The sequence below is a fragment of the Emys orbicularis genome, chromosome 1 (genome assembly GCF_028017835.1).
Source record: "Emys orbicularis isolate rEmyOrb1 chromosome 1, rEmyOrb1.hap1, whole genome shotgun sequence".
Classification (NCBI taxonomy): domain Eukaryota; kingdom Metazoa; phylum Chordata; order Testudines; family Emydidae; genus Emys; species Emys orbicularis.
The window spans coordinates 107,287,025-107,303,150 of NC_088683.1; the positions used below are offsets into that span (position 1 = coordinate 107,287,025).

At 45.3% G+C, this 16,126-nt stretch overlaps 1 protein-coding gene across 1 annotated transcript in view; it reads left to right on the plus strand.

Moving 5' to 3' along the window:
* The first annotated feature begins 202 nt into the window (after positions 1 to 202).
* Positions 203 to 16,126, plus strand: part of KIAA1549 (KIAA1549 ortholog) — a 212,482-nt gene continuing 196,558 nt past the window's right edge. Inside the window, exon 1 of the mRNA XM_065419825.1 lies at positions 203 to 455. Within this exon, the coding sequence (XP_065275897.1) occupies positions 203 to 455 (253 nt within the window). The remainder of the gene's footprint in view (positions 456 to 16,126) is intronic.

A 16,126-nucleotide genomic window follows, 5' to 3' on the forward strand; every position in this document is an offset into this window, starting at 1 on the left:
CGAGCGCTCACTGCCTGCGCCCGGGGCTGCCGTGCTACCCCCCTTCTCCCTCCCCGTGTGAGACTCTCTTTTCCCTCCCCCCGTGCATCCCCCCGCCTGTGCCCCCCTCGCCCTACACCGCTCCTGCGGTGGGCAGCTGCCCTGGTTATCTTGGGGGGGACAGGGGGTGCTGCAGCCCACGCACGTGAGCCCTGCGGGGTGAATGTGCCGCGGAGGAGGCGCCGAGCCAGCCCAGCCTTGGCTTTCGGGGGATGCCCAGCAGGGCAGCGATGACTTGAGGCTGCGCTTTGCCATGGATGGGTTGACATGCTTCATGGTTGCTTTGGTGACGCTGGTGTTCTGGTGCCCGGGTCAGCCTGGGTGCATCGCCCGCCGCCCGGCCCTGCGAACGGGTCTCCCGGTGCTGCTGCCTCTGCTGCTGTCCGTGCCGGCCTTCCTGGGCTCCCCGATGGCAGGTAAGGAAACAAAAGGGAGCCGAGGCTTCATCCGTGGGCTCCTCTGCCTTGCACAGAGCAATGCTGTGCCAGGTTGCCTTGCCCATGGTTGCAGGTGTGGTCCCTATGGGGAGTGCTGTACTGAGGCTTCTTTGTACTGAGGACTCATGGCAAAATATGCCAGGGCTCTAATTTGTTCTGTGCCATGTAATAATAATAATTAATGGAGATATCCCATCTCCTAGAACTGGAAGGGACCTTGAAAGGTCATCGAGTCCAGCCCCCTGCCTTCACTAGCAGGACCAAGTACTGATTTTGCCCCAGATCCCCAAGTGGCCCCCTCAAGGATTGAACTCACAACCCTGGGTTTAGCAGGCCAATGCTCAAACCACTGAGCTATCCCTCCCCCCCACCACTGAGCTATCCCTCGGCCCCCCATGTACCAAAGGCCTCTGTGAGGTTGTGTTCTAGGCTATTTTGTGACTGATACTTCACTTTAAAAAAAATCTTAGAGCAATACTGCAAGCGCTTTTGGGATACAGGTTTGTCCCCCTCTCCCAGAGAGGACCGTGTTTATGTTAAAGGTGAAAGAGGGGAGAGAAACCGTATCTAACTACACTTGAATATGGTCATTCCTGTTCTACTGTGCCAAAACCCTCCTGCTTTGTGTACTGGGAAGACTGAAAGCAAGTCATTGTAACAAATCTCTGTACAGGGAATTTAAAAATATTTTTTGGAGATTAAAAAGAGAATGTGCTTCCCAAAAGGTTTTTTTGGAAAACATTTTTTTTTTAATTTTAATGCATAATTTCTTAAAATGCGCAGATAGCCTTATTTAAAGCGAGGTAGCTGAGTGACTGCCTATTAGCATAGAATTAAGGATGTAATTCATATGGAGTGGTGTCGATTTCCCCCCAACCTTCTAAATCTGTCTGGTAATCAGGTGTTTCGGTCTTCTATGATGTCATCTGAAAGCTGATGTGCTCTTGGAGTCCATGCAGCGAATATATTTCCCACAGCTTGCATGCTTCTGAAGGGATTGTTGGGCAGTCTGTGCATGCGTGTTGTTGTGTTTTTTTTTATATGTACTTGGATATCCTGAATAGTATTGACATTTGGAAATGTCACAGCGTCAATCTGTAATAGCATTTGCAGGATTCCAGATATATTGTTTTGTTTTCTGAGTGGAACCACAAAGTGCTGAAATTAGAAATCCTTGCCTAGTATGAAACTATTTGTAAAACAAACAAAAAATGTAAACATAGCAGTGAGACGACAACCGTCTGAAGCTGATTACTGTTAATACTTTATATGGAAAGTTAATATTTTGTCAATGCTTAAATTGCCAAGGACCTGGGTTTTTAATCCATTTTTGGCTCTAGCGGTTTAAATGAAACTGTAATGTAGTTGTTAAATTATATTACAAAGATGTGTCATACACACAAACTTCTTATTGTATCACTTTTATCAGTAGAAACTTGTGCCTACTTGAATCAACAGATAACATTTCATAAAACAGACACCTTGTGTTGATGTATATTTTTGTTGAAATCCAAGTTAAGATTTTTATTTAAACACCTTCTTAGGTGATAATAACATAATAAACAGTAAGACTTGCCTTAACCAACCCCCCCCAATGGACCAGCCAAAGTTTGACATCTAGGAAAGGCTGATTTTCTTTTAATTAAGGGGTAGCAAAATTGAAGTGGCAATGACTGATGTATTTGTAAGTGTTGGATATATTTAAAAAAACTTTTACAGATGGGAGGGTTACCCATTTTTGGTGATTGTGCATTTGTATATGTTCATTTATTGATACTTTATCTTCATCTTTGATATTAGTTCATATTGTGGTATTGCATGTTTAAGGTCTGATCCAACTCCTTTTGCAGCTGTTGGGGGATTTTCCACTTATTTTACACAGTTGGATTGGACTCCTATGAAGGTTGAAAACCTTCAGTAAATTTCAGAGATGCTATATGTAGAATAGAGTTTAGGTATGATGTCTTTAGGGAGGTGTCAAAGCAGTCTTTTTCTAGAGGATAGTAAAAATATTTTTAGCTTCTTATGACTTTAGATAGTAAGTGGAGTGTTACTTTTGTTTTAATTAGCAGCCTTTAATTGCAATGTCTCGGGGCCTCTGGACATAATATTTGTGGTGCTATTTTTATAATTAAACCAGTGTCTAGCCAGTGGAAGCTAATACTCAGAGGACATATGGCTCATTCACTGTGATGATTTTAATGTTAAAAGGTTTGGGGTTATTCAAAGAACACTGCAATAACAAAAATAAAGTTAGTCTGAAGTGCTTTATAAAAGATCAATACAGGAATCTGTCAACGACGTCTTATCCTTGTTCCCTATCCTAATCTTTGCTTTTGGTTTCACTAAAGAGTGTATGAAAACAAGAGAGGTGGTCATATGCCCCTATTAATATGCAGTATACTTTGAATATTCTCTTAGGATTGCCTGACAGGTAACACTGCTTCAGCATCTCTTATTGGGTACAAATTCTTCTGATTGTCAGTGGCATTCATTCTTTAATAGTTGAAGAGCCACTAAAGCAAATGTACCACGTAAACTGTACAAGAAAATGAAATAACTGTTCTTTAGAGCAACTTGCTTACAATTGAAGTATCAAAGTGTAGATTACTTTTTCTTAATTTACTTTCCGCAAAACTCTGACTTCTGAAAACCAGGAAATAGAGTGTTATGGTAAATGCCCACCCAACCTTAACTCTGCCCTCTTTGAGCAATACCCTATAACACACATACTCACTCTGCCTTTTCACTACAATACACAGATGCTACCTGCACCTGGCTTACACTCAAACACTGAACCTATTTCCCCCTGACAGAATACCACACTTGTAAAATTTAACAGCCACTTCACACTCTTTTACAACCCCGTCACAACTGCACATAGGATACCACTTAAACCTATATCATTCTCTAGCTGTCATTAAACCACAGACTGCTTTCCTATCCCACCTAACTAATGTCAATATCCATGGCAAGAAGATCCTAGGGCCCTTCTATTGACCCAAATTGCACAATTATGTGCTGACATGATGCAGACTGGAACCTCAAAATACACATGCACCTCTTTTCTTTGATTCCCACACATTGGGGTCCGCAGGCCCAGTTCTCTTCATATCACAGTCACAATTTGGCAATCCTCCTCAAATTAATCGCCAGATTTCCTCATATCACAAATGCACTTCCACCAACCTGCCCCAACTATTGCTTCCGCCATTCAGTTCAGCTTCATTTAACACCCTGAATGCAGCTGGAGTGCATGCAGATAATTCCCGGTGGCTATTGCCAGCTCCAGGGGACAGAGTTAATGTGGTTATGTGTACCGTAATTCTGCATTTCCAGGTTTTCAGAAGTTGGAGTTTTGCTGAACTCAATATTCTGGAAGGGCATGAGCTATCAGTAAGAACCCTTAATTCTGTGTTTAGTGAGGTTTTTTGGCCATTTAATTATTACAAAAGTTAGGGATTAACTTTTTTCCATGAAGTGGGGAGAAGTCCTAACGGATCCTGTGCATTCAGGTAGCAGATTAGCAAAGAAGCAAACTTAGACCCAAATTTTAGTCATCTGTGTTTCAGACTTCCCTTTCTCTGGAGGCTCCAGCATATTTGAGGTGCTAAACAGCAGAAATTGGGACACTTGAGTGAAACATGTTTGAATGCTCACTTAAAAATAAAAGAGAAATGAGGGGTCAAGAGGGCCCAAGTTAAGTTTAAAGCTGTTTGGTGCCTATTAATGTACATCTGAAAATAATATAAACGTGCAGATCATCTCATAGAAGGGCATAATTTAGAAATAATGACACTTTCTATTGCTCGTGCTCAGTATGCTGCAATTTTCAAATGCTTCCAGCCTTTTTAGAAATCAGACTTTCATGGATGGTGCTCTTGATTGAGGACTACTTGCTTGCTAAATTAAAAAGGTAAGCTGTTGAGTGTGTGTGTGTGTGTGTGTGTGTGTGTGTGCTTTGTAGCAGAAAGAGGAATGGTCCCCCCACAAAAAAGCCTGAAGATAGTTTGACAATTTCAAAACAAAAGTTTTTGTATTTTGTAGAACAGCAGACTTAACTTACAGTATAGTAAGTTCTGATCTTACAGTATAGCAAGATGACATTTTTGGCCTCTATTTACTGGGATGTAAATGTTTCCAAGGAGAACGGGGTGGCCGAGTGGTTGAAACACTCTCCTTTTGTGTTTCTGACTATGTCTTAAACTTTGATTGTAAATGAAATGAGTTTTGTGTGTGCAGCTTCCCATGGGCAGCACTCTAAATCACATAACTATCGCACCTGGTTTGGCACAACTTGGCAGTGTCTGGAGACCAGAATTGAGCATTTATTGAGGAGGTCCCTGTAGGCTTGAGATAAGAATATTGGTGGGGCAAAAAGGGAAGCTTGCATGTCAGCTGCCCTTGCTTCCAGTCACTTAACTTTCCCAAGTGCACATACTCATTTTAAATCTGGAATTAATGTTGCATCAGGGAAGCTCGTGTGTTATAGCTGGGATAGAAGTCATGCATCACAAGAAGACATAAAAATCCTGATCCATGTCAGAAGTCTGGTTTGAAGATGTTTTCAATTAAAAGCTGACAGTGACCTTATATCCTGTCCTTATGCTAAAAGATGAAACCGATTTGGGCTGCCAGCCATGGACTTCCAATTCTGCAAAGACGTAATATCTTCCATTCTTAAAGAACAAAAAAAAAGTTTCCTTTGTCTTTCCAGCATGCATGTGCTTTTTATAGTAACATAGTAAAAACTTATTTAAAGGCATATAAACTTAATTGCACTTCTATCAGAAAATGTTTTATCTAAGATTATTATAACTGAAAGAGGCTAGAGAATATTGTGTTTAAAGCTATCACTGGTCATAGAGAGGTAATATTCAGTCCTGGGTCACGGGCAATGTGGCTTTTGGGGTGAGGGAGGTGGAGAGTGGAGAAACTCATATGGAGTGAAGAAAGAAGGAAAACATACCAGGATTTCTTTTAAAAATGGCAGTTGTTTGAAGTCTTTTGTGGGTTTGGACTAAATCCTGGTGAAACTGTATTAGTGGACAGAGGGCAGGTGAAAGAAAATCAGAGGTGCCTGTTAAATACAGTTCATCACACACAATCACCAACCACCACAAAAGTGGTGTACATATATTTTAAAATGTTTTTAGCAACCCTATACAGGTCTGTCACATCTTACGCGCATTTAACATGCACGATTTCAGCTTTACGCGGTCGGCAAAAACAAAACAAAAGAGAAAAATAACAATTTTAATACTGTACCTGTAGTGCCGGCGATTCCGCCCGCCATTACACTCAATGTAATTTTGACTATACGCAATTTTCGCTTTACGCGCTGACTGCGGAACGTAACCCCAGCGTAAGATGCGACAGACCTGTAGTTATGAACTACTACATTTGTCTGATGGGAAGAAATAAAATTAAGGTAAGGAGCTTCACCTGCTAGTTTTCAAGAGATTATAAATGGCTAAAAAACCCAAGAATTTTGAAGGAACTCAAATGTGAAATTGCTGAACTACTAACTGTGGTATGTAACCTATCTTTTAAATCAGCTACTGTACATGATGACTGGATGATACCTAATGTGACGACAATTTTAAAAAAAGGCTCCAGAGGTGATCCCGGTAACTACAGGCCGGTAAGCCTAACTTCAGTATAAGGTTGCCAAGTGTCCGGTTTTTGACTGGAATGCCCGGTCGAAAAGGGACCCTGGTGGCTCCGGTCAGCACTGGTGACCGGGCCGTTAAAAGTCTGGTTGGTGGCGCAGCGGGGCTAAGGCAGGCCCCTTGCCTGCCGTGGCTCCGCACGACTCCCAGAAGCAGCGGCATGTCCCCCCTCCGGCTCCTAGGCATAGGGGCAGCCAGGGGGCTCCACGCGCTGCCCCTGCCCCAAACGTCAGCTCCGGTGCTCCCATTGGCTGGGAACCACAGCCAGTGGGAGCTGCAGGGGCGGCGCCTGCGGATGAGACAACACGCAGAGCTGCCTGGCTGTGCCTCCCTGTAGGAGCCAGAGGGGGGGACATGCCGCTGCTTCCGGGAGCTGCCTGAGTGTCACCCGGAGCCTGCACCCTGATCCCCCTCCCACGTTCCAACCCCCTTTCCCAACCCTGATCCCCCTCCCGCTCTCTGAATCCCACAGCTCCAGCCCGGAGCACCCTCCTATACCCCCAATCCCCTCATACCCACCTTACCCCAGAGCCCGCACCCCAAGCTGGAGAACTCACACACCCCCTGCACCCAAACCCCCTGCCACAGCCCAGAGCCCCCTTCCACACTCCAAACCCCTCAGCCCCAGCCTGACGCCTCCGCCTGCACCCCAAATCCCTTATCCAGAGCCCCCCAGCCAGAGCCCTCACCTCCTCCAGTGCCCCAAACCCTGGCCCCAGCCCTGATCCCCCTTCTGCCCTCCTACACCACAAACCTCTCATTGCCAGCCCCACCCCAGAGCCTGCACCCCCAGCTGGAGCCCTCCCACACACCAAACCCCTGCCTCAGCCCAGAGCCCCCTCCCATACTCTGAACCCCTTGGCTTCAGTCCCCAGCATGGAGCCCCTTCCTGCAGCCCAAACCCCTCATCCTTGGCCCCATCCCAGAGCTCGCACCCCCAACCGGAGCCCGCACCCCCTCCTGCACCCCAACCCCCTGAGCCAGCCTGGTGAAAATGAGTGAGAGAGAGTGGGGAGAGCGAGCGGCGGGGTGGGATGGAGTGAGAAGGGGCGGGGCCTCAGAGAAGGGGCAGGGTAGAGGGCAGGGCAAAGTTGTTTGGTTTTGCGCAAATAGAAAGTTGGCAACCCTACTTCAGTACCAGGGCAAATTGGTTGAAACTATAGTAAAGAACAGAATTATCAGACACGTAAATGACCATGAATTGTTGGGGAAGAGTCAACATGGTTTTTGTAAAGGGAAATCACGCTTCACAGTTCTACTAGAATTCTTTGAGGGGAGTCAACAAGCATGTGGACATATAGTGTACTTAGATTTTCAAAAAGCCTTTGACAGGGTCCCTCACCAAAGGCTCTTAAGCAAAATAAGCTGTCCTGGGATAAGAGGGAAGGTCCTTTCTTGGATCGGTAACGTTAAAAGATAGGAAACAAAGGGTAGGAATTGATCCTCTGCAAGGCCTAAAATTCTTGTGCATGGTGCCCAGACCAGGATTTAGATCCTGCCCTCCCATATGGTGGTGTAATTTCAGGTTGCCTCAGGTGGAGGCCTTTCTTGGGCTTTAAAGGAGCACAAAATGTTACGTGGTGAGGGAGAAGACGACGTACAGGGGAGATATGGGGATAGTGGATGGGATACTTCTGATAAGTTCTGCTATGTGGGGAGTGTGTTAAAGATATTCTTATGAGATTAGGAAGAGCAAACACCACTTTTGGAAGACTGAACAATATTTGGTCAAACAGGTCTCCACACCAAACAAAAGGTCAGGTTATTCCATGTGATTGTACTGAGCATGCTACTGTATGGAGAAGAGACCTGGCCGATGACAATGGCTAACAAAGAGGTTGGAGGCTTCCCATCACAGATGGCTGAGGATGACATCATACATTGCATTGAAAGACAAAATAGCAAATGGGAGAGTCAGGAACTGACAGAGTAGGACATGTTAGAAAGTAAGAAGGCTCAGGTCGCTGGGACGTGTACACCAAATGGAAGATGGGAGCCACATTAAGCAAGCATTGTGGGAGGAAAGTGAAAATGAGACAGGCCAAGGAAGAACTTCCAGAAGACCGTGACCGATGATATTGAATGTGCTGCAGTCAGCTGGGAAGAAGAACTACAACTAGTGAGCGACCATAATCAATGGATGAACTGGACTGATCAGTGCATTGGCTGCACAGGCAGAACTAAGGTCTAAGGTAAGGTGTGGGGTGGGAAACCTTCCAGTCAGAGCCATGATTAAAGGAAGAGACATCTTAATTATTCAGAAAAATGTAGGTATTACCTCAGATTTCTCAGTCCTAGTAAACATTGAGGTAGCTTTGGTGGAGCCTCTGTGACCTGGCATCGCCTACAACTTTAGGTTTGGCAACATCTGAATTAGCCCAGAAAACTTAAAAAAAATAACATGTTTTTTAAAGCTGTAAGGGTGGAATCCTGGCCTTATTGAAGTCAATGGCAAAACCCTCATGACTTTGATGGGGCTATGCAAGAGAGTTTATAGTCAATGTTCACCATCCTCTATCTTCTACTGAAAACATTGGAAAGTTTATTAAAACTAGAATAGAAATATCAGTTCAGGTTTTAGCACTTATTGATGCTAGTTGTTTCTGGCAAAGGAATATCCAATACCAGTAAATCCAACCAGGCTGGGTGTGTCTCAGAGTAATAAGTTCATGTATTTTATTTTGTGTGCATTGTGTGATTCAGAGTTCCTGTTCACAAGTTTTATTTTGGGAAAGAAACATTTTTGTGATAAGCATGCAGGGATTTTTTTAAGCATTATTTATGTGCAAGTAGAGCAAATGAAACAGTAGTTACCAGACTTTTCATAAAGTGTTTTCAGTAATTGTTTTAGGTTCAGTGGTAATTTTAGTTGGCCTAGCGTAACCCCCCTTGTAATGATGTAAGCTCAAATAGTGTTACTTGATAGAAAACAGACTATTCATATAACTTGCATCATTTTTTTAAAACGAACTCTTCGCACAGTATTCCTTATTGATTTATATTCTGGATAACATATTTTAAGTAAAACTCAGGTCTCTGTATAACGGGCTCTTTAAAGCAAACCAGGTGGTTACTTCAAACAAGTAAATACTAGAGTTTTGTGTGTGTGCATATTACAGAATGTATTGTTTTCTGACTTCAAAAATGCATGGTATTGAATTTAAAGTTGGTATTTTAAGCTCAGTCTCCCTTCCTCAAATCAGTGCTTCACACTTTTATTTCTCTGGAGAGTATTTCTCTGGAATATTAAAACATCTCTACGTGTGTGCATATTCAAACATGGGGAAGATCTAACAAACACAACCTCCACAAACGTTTCTCAGCTGTCAGTCTGTGTCCTAAAGTGTAGTAGTAAATTTCTGCTTTATGTTTTTCCTCTCCATCTATTTTCTTCCCTTCTATCTTGTGGGATTTTTTTTTAATGTTTTCATCTCTCTTCCTTCTTTTGTGTGTGTCCTCTGCTCCCCTTTCCTTTCCTATGTGCGGTCCTCCCCTCTGTCATGCTTCAGCTGCTACACTGGAGTGAAACTGACAGGAGCCTGGTCAATTTCATGCTTCCTCTTATTGGATCACAGAAATGCTATGTAAACAGGAGGATAGGATTCCAGTCTTGTCAGTTTTACACTATTCACAGCTTTTCCAGGCCCTACTACTACTACTAATAAGAATGAAACTGTCTAGGCTTGGGTCAGTTTCTTTGGGAATACTGTGGTCCCACAGGGAATTTTTAGAAAGGAGAGGAAGAGCAAATGCCGGATATCTGCAGTCCCTTGCCAAACTTAAACTTTTCCCCTTCTCATCATTCACTGCAAGTCAGTTTGTTAAGGAAAAACTACATATAAATTTGTCTAAATAACCTTTGCTATTCGTAAATGTTATACAAGCAAAACTTATACTGACACTATATGAAATGACAGTTCTGTGACATCTGATTAACTAAATTGGGTTGTAAAGTAGCCTATATCAGGTAGTATGAAATGATATTTTGAGTAGTTTTCTGTGACCTCTAAAAGATGTTGCCATCCAAACTAAGTTTTTTGGCACTAAATGGAAATTGAAAGCACTCAGTACCATGTATGACCTACAATATATGACTGTTGAAAAATCCATTTGTCAGTACTGGGGATGAAATTTTCTCTAGTGAGTAGAGCACCTAAGCCATCAACTTCTGCAAAATGTAAGGTTTCATTTAAAAAGAACAACCACCACCAAACTTTTGGTAACCTTTTATGACACTGAAATAAACCTGAATGTGAAGTTGGTCTTTACAGCTGCTGGCACTTTCCCCATCAGCCAAAGAGTGAAACTGACAATGCTGTGGTCTGTTTTGTTGTTATTCCAAACCCAGTGGGCAGCAGTGAAACTGACAAATTAGAAACAGCTGAGGTGAACTCACCTGTGATTAGGAAAGCTGAACTGAAGCAGGCAAAGGGCTTACTCACCATGGAGAAAATGTAGGTTTTTCTTGGAGTTGATTCCTGTCTGTATGGCTGCTTGCAGTAAAGAGTACTATTTTAAGTAGGGGGGAAAAGTGAACAGGTATGTCTCTGTACATAGAAGGCACAGATCTGTGAAATAAGCAAGTACTATTCTTACGTAGTAACTTCTCGGAGTAGAATGGCACTTACCTCACAGGAGTGCTGGGAATTAGGTAAATCTTCTTACCCCATTAATTTAGCTTTGGAAGAATCAGATAGGGAGAAGAAGTCTCTCTCTCCCCCCCCCCCCCCCCGGCCAAAAAAAAAAAAAAAAAAAGAATGCAGAAAGCATGCCAGAAATCCTGAGCTGTGGTAGGTTATGCATTCTGCCCCTCAAGTTTGAGACACTGCACCGTGAACAGTTCCAATTATTATAAATTGATACTATACTAACATGCAAAAATAATTCAAGAGGTAAGACTTCCCATTTTGTTTGTTTACCCTAATATGACTCTAATTAGACCTCAAATTTGACAAGCAAAGCCACCCACTCTGAGAAATAATTCAGTCTCTGGGCTCAGGCCATAATTTTCTTTTAAGCAAAGATTGTCAAACAGTAATGAATTATGATATGAATATGATGTTGTGTTTATATCGGGCATTGTTCTACCAAAATCATACTACAGTTGAGTCTCTTGTTTAAAACTACATAGTAAACTGGGGGAAAATATTCCACTACAGTTCATAGCATCTATCGAGGTGGAACAGTCTCCTTTGTGACTGCTCTAATTATGATTGGACTATCACATGAGTTTAAGACATGCGCAAGTAACATATACCAATTCTAAAGCAACTCTGGGAGTCAGGACAAAAAAAGTGAAGACAATGTCAGTATTGCCAGATTCAGCAGTAGAATACTTACAAGGAAAGAAGGACCTTGCCAAAATAGGCTTTCACTGAAATGCATGGTCCTTCTGTCATGTTTCTTTACTCTGGTTTAAAAGACTCAGGCCACTGCTTTGTGTTTTGGATCATTAACTGATTACTGAGGATTTGTACTGTCATTAACAATATAAACAGGAAAATCTCCAGCAAGTGTGCACTTTAGTGTATATAACCTTAGTCATATGTTCCATTCAGTTTTGGGTTTTTATCCACACTGATATGAGATGAATGAATATCTGTTCTATTTAATATTGAGTTGAAGGTTAATATTTGTTACTTTTCTCTCTAGGCTGCTGTTTAATCAGGCAGAGGTGCTAACGTAGTGGTCTCAGTGAGGTACTGTGATAAGTGATCATGCCAAGATCTTGCCTGACACTGACTTTAGCTCTAATTATGGATGGTTTATGTAAAGCACTTTTGGAGCTGACTGGTCAGGCTTTTAATGCTCTTGTTTCTGTCACTTTAAATGCAGAATCTTCTGTTTAAAAAAAAATTGGCTCAAGACTTTTATTTAATACAGCACCGTATAAATCTAAACTTGCTGGTGTACAGAAAATCTGTAAGTATGGGAAAGCAGCAGTTTTTGATAGATTTTTATCATATGTATATTTTGGTGATCTTATCAGTGTCACTACTGGCAAGAGTAAATTGGTCTCTGTTGTTCATATCTTACTATTTGGGTTTTCTCTGAAATCCCTTAAATTTCAAATAATTGTCTAGACATATGTGATATGGGGAGTGTTACTTAATTTTTATCAGGTATGAATCATGTAAAGGGTTTGAAACCCAACTCCATTAGCCTGAAAATTATGGAAGTCAGCCATGGGTGGGGGGCAAATATATAGATCATGGTAGCAAGGTCCTTGTCTGAGAGGAAAGGGCATAATCAGCTGGCATGCTTGAGGTGGTTTTGATGAGCCGCCTCTCCCCCGCCCCCGGTACAGCCTGGAACTGGGGTAACACTGAGCCCTCTGACTCACCAGCCTGGTTTCCCTCTCTCACTGTGCTGCTGTGACAAACTGCAGACCGCTCCTGGTCCTACACTTCCACCAGCATTCACACAGGCAGGGACACCTCCAGCTGCAGTTACTGAATGAACCACCAGTAGAGAGGCTACAGCCAAAATACCCCCAGCTCCCCATCCCAGGACCCCAGAGCTGTACCACCCTACTCAGGTCAAAAACCCGACCAGTATGAATCATTACCCAGTTCGCCCCTCCCTTGATGTGGAAAGGAATATGCACAACAAACGTGTGTTAACCAAGCTGAGATTTTCCCAAACACGTCACTCAAAAACACACTGGTTAAGATAAAACATAAAACAAGTTTATTAACTACAGAAAGATGGATTTTAAGTGATTATAAGTGATAGTAAACAGATCAAAGCAGATTACCTATCAAATAAACAAAAACGTAAACTAAGCCTAATATACTAGATAGATAGGATCTGAATTAGCAATTTCTCACCCTGACTGATGATACAAGCAGGCTTACAGATTCTTGAGGTACAAGCTTCATCTGCTTCGCAGCCTGGGTCCCCCTCCCCTGTTCCAAGTCCTTTGTTTTCCAGAGGTTCTTTCAGGCATTGAGTTGTGGGGGAATGAAGACAAAGCATGATATCACTCCCCAACTTATATAGTTTCTCCATATGGCGGGAACCCTTTGTTACAAGCTAAGTTCCCAGCCTAGTTTGTAGAAAAATACAGGTACCAAAATGGAGTTCAGTGTCACGTGGTCTGGTCACATGCCTTTGCATGACTTGCTGAGTCATAGCAGCCATTATTCATAGGCTGGCTGAAGCGTTCCCAGATGAGGACAAACCTATTCCATGGAGGTCCATTGTCTTTGCTGATGGGCCATTAGCACTGTCTAGCTCAGGGGTGGGCAAACTTTTTGACTTGAGGGCCGCATCGGGTTTCGGAAATTGTATGGAGGGCCGCTTAGGGGAGGGGGTCGTGGCCTGGCTCCCACCCCCTATCGACCCCCCCCCCCGGGACTCCTGCCCCATCCAATCCCCCCCACTCCCTGTCCCCTGACTGCCCCCCTTGGGACCTCTGCCCCATCCAACCACCCCTTCTCCCTGTCCCCTGACTGCCCCCCGCTGGCCCATCCAACCCCCCTTCTCATTCCTGACTGCCCCCCTGGGACTCCTGCCCCATTCACACCTCCACCCCCACCCCCACCCCCGAACTCCCCTGCCCCCTTACCATGTTGCCTGGAGCACTGGTGGCTGGCGCGCTGCAGCCGCGCCGCTTGGTTGGAGCCAGCCATGCTGTCGCCACTGCGCAGCACAGAGCACCAGGTCAGGCTGGGCTCTGCAGCTGCGCTGCCCCAGAAGCTTGAAGCCCACCACCCAGAGCATTGCGCCGGCGGCGGGGCGAGCTGAGGCTGCGGGGGAGGGGCTGGGGCTAGCCTCCCAGGCCAGGAGCTCAGGGGCCGGGCAGGAGGGTCCCGTGGGCTGTAGTTTGCCCACCTCTGGTCTAGCTTCTTCATTGTTGTACCTGAAAGGCTAGTTGTGGGTGTTTCCAACTTCAACATCTTTCAGTAACACATACATAGCAAAACTTCATAACTTCACATACAATTATAGCACCTACAATCCAATGAGCTATTAATGATTAGCAGATCAAGACTTTTAGAATGATACCTCACAAGGCATACTTTGTACAAAACATATAATTATATGACAGTGTTGAATATGGGGGTGCCAGGGTGTTGCTTTGCGGCCCAGGGTGTCACAGTGGTAAAGGACTTTTCTTGCTACTGGTGCTTCCTGAGATGCAGGGAACAGGAATGAATTACAAACATCTGTTATGGCTGGTCTAGATATACTTGGTCCTGCCTCAGTGCAGGGGGCTAGATTAGATGATCTTTTGAGGTCCCTTGCAGCCCTACACTTCTGTGAGTCTGTGAACCTGAAGTAGTACCAGACCAGGGGTTCTCAACCTTTTTCTCTCTGAAGCCTTCTTCAACAGGCTATAAAAACTCCAGGGGCCAGTGCTGGGGGTAGGGGCGGCTCCAGGCACCAGCGCAGCAAGCACATGCCTGGGGCGGCAAGCCGCTGTGAGGGCAGCAGTCAGGCAGCCTTCGGCAGCATGCCTGCGGGAGGTCCACCGGTCCCGCAGCTTCGGCGGCAATTCGGTGGCGGGTACACTGAAGGCGCGGGACCGCCAGATCACCCGCAGAAACGCCGCCGAATCCGCGTGACCAGCAGAGTGACCGCAGGCGTGCCGCTGAAGGCCGCCTGACTGCCTTGCTTGGGGCAGCAAAAAACATAGAGCCGCCCCTGGCTGGGAGGCTGGGGGGGCCCTCAGGGCAGGGGCCTTGGGCATAGGCATAGTTTGACTTCTGTTTGGGGGGGGCAGGGGCCAGTGGGGCTCAAGCCACCTCTGCATTGCGGGGTCCAGGGAGGGAGTGTCACCTTCACCCCTTGACTCACCTCAGCAGGCCACCGAGCCTGTCTGGGTTGGGGGCGGGGTGCAACCAAAAATTATAACTCAAACGTGGGGGGGCGTAGCTCAAAAAGTTTGAAAACAGCTTAGGGTGCAGGGAAGGGGGTAGCTAGGGGCTGTGTGTGGGCAGGGGGGTAGCTCAGGGTTTAGGGAGAGGGGTATTAGGGGCTGTGTGCTGGGAGGACTCCCCTGCGGTCCCTGTTCCCGGAGGGATCTGCCAGCCGTGGAGCCGGGTCTCCCCACCCGGGTGGCTCTTACCGGCTGCCTTTGTGGGAGCAAAGGGGGCTGGGAGCTGAGGACCAGCTTCCACCTGGAGCACCAGCAGGCGAGGAAGGAATGCTGCCTGCTCCATAGTACCAGCCAGAGCAGCAGCTGCCCCGCACTGCCCGGCTCCAGCTTTCTACCTCCAACCTGGTCAGGGGGTGGGGAGAAGAGATGGGGAGGGGACTGGGGGAGGTGTGGAGATGCCACCGGGACTGCCATGATCTTGTGTTGCAGTTTGGGGGGGGGAGCAATGCCCTCCATGTCCCCAACTCTGGCCATGGGCTCAGGGCTTCTGCCCTACAGGGAGCATCAGGGCTCTGAGATTCAGCCCCGCACCTCCAGGCTTCAGCCCCGTGGGGGGCACCGAGGCTTGGGGCTTCAGTCCTGCGGCCCCCTTGAAAGGGCTTGCAGGCCCACAGGGGGCGGAGGACCCCTGGTTGAGATGACAGCATTGTCTTGATAACTGGCAGGCAGATGCCCTGGATGAAGGTTGGGGTCAGTGCTAGGACTGGCTACTTGAAGTGTTTGCTTCTTCCTAATAGCATCACTTCCCTCCTGAATTAAGCCTGAGCCATGTATGGTTTTTTTTTAATCTAGGTGCCGGTCATTCAGGTAGAGTGATATCTATGATTACTGCATCTGCTTATGACATTTAAGGCTAAGTGTTGTCATATTGGTGGGATTTGAACTTGAGGTACCTCATGACTGCTTGTAGAAGCTTAATGTACAAGGGATATGAATGATACCTGGTTAAATGCATGGATTTAATTCCTATTTAAAATAAATTTCAGTTCATTATATTAATACTCCAGCAGAACAATGTACTATTTGGGTGTTTAAAATCATGCAGACTTGAATGTTTTGCTTTAGCGTGCCTTGCAAGGCATGCAAGAATTTTG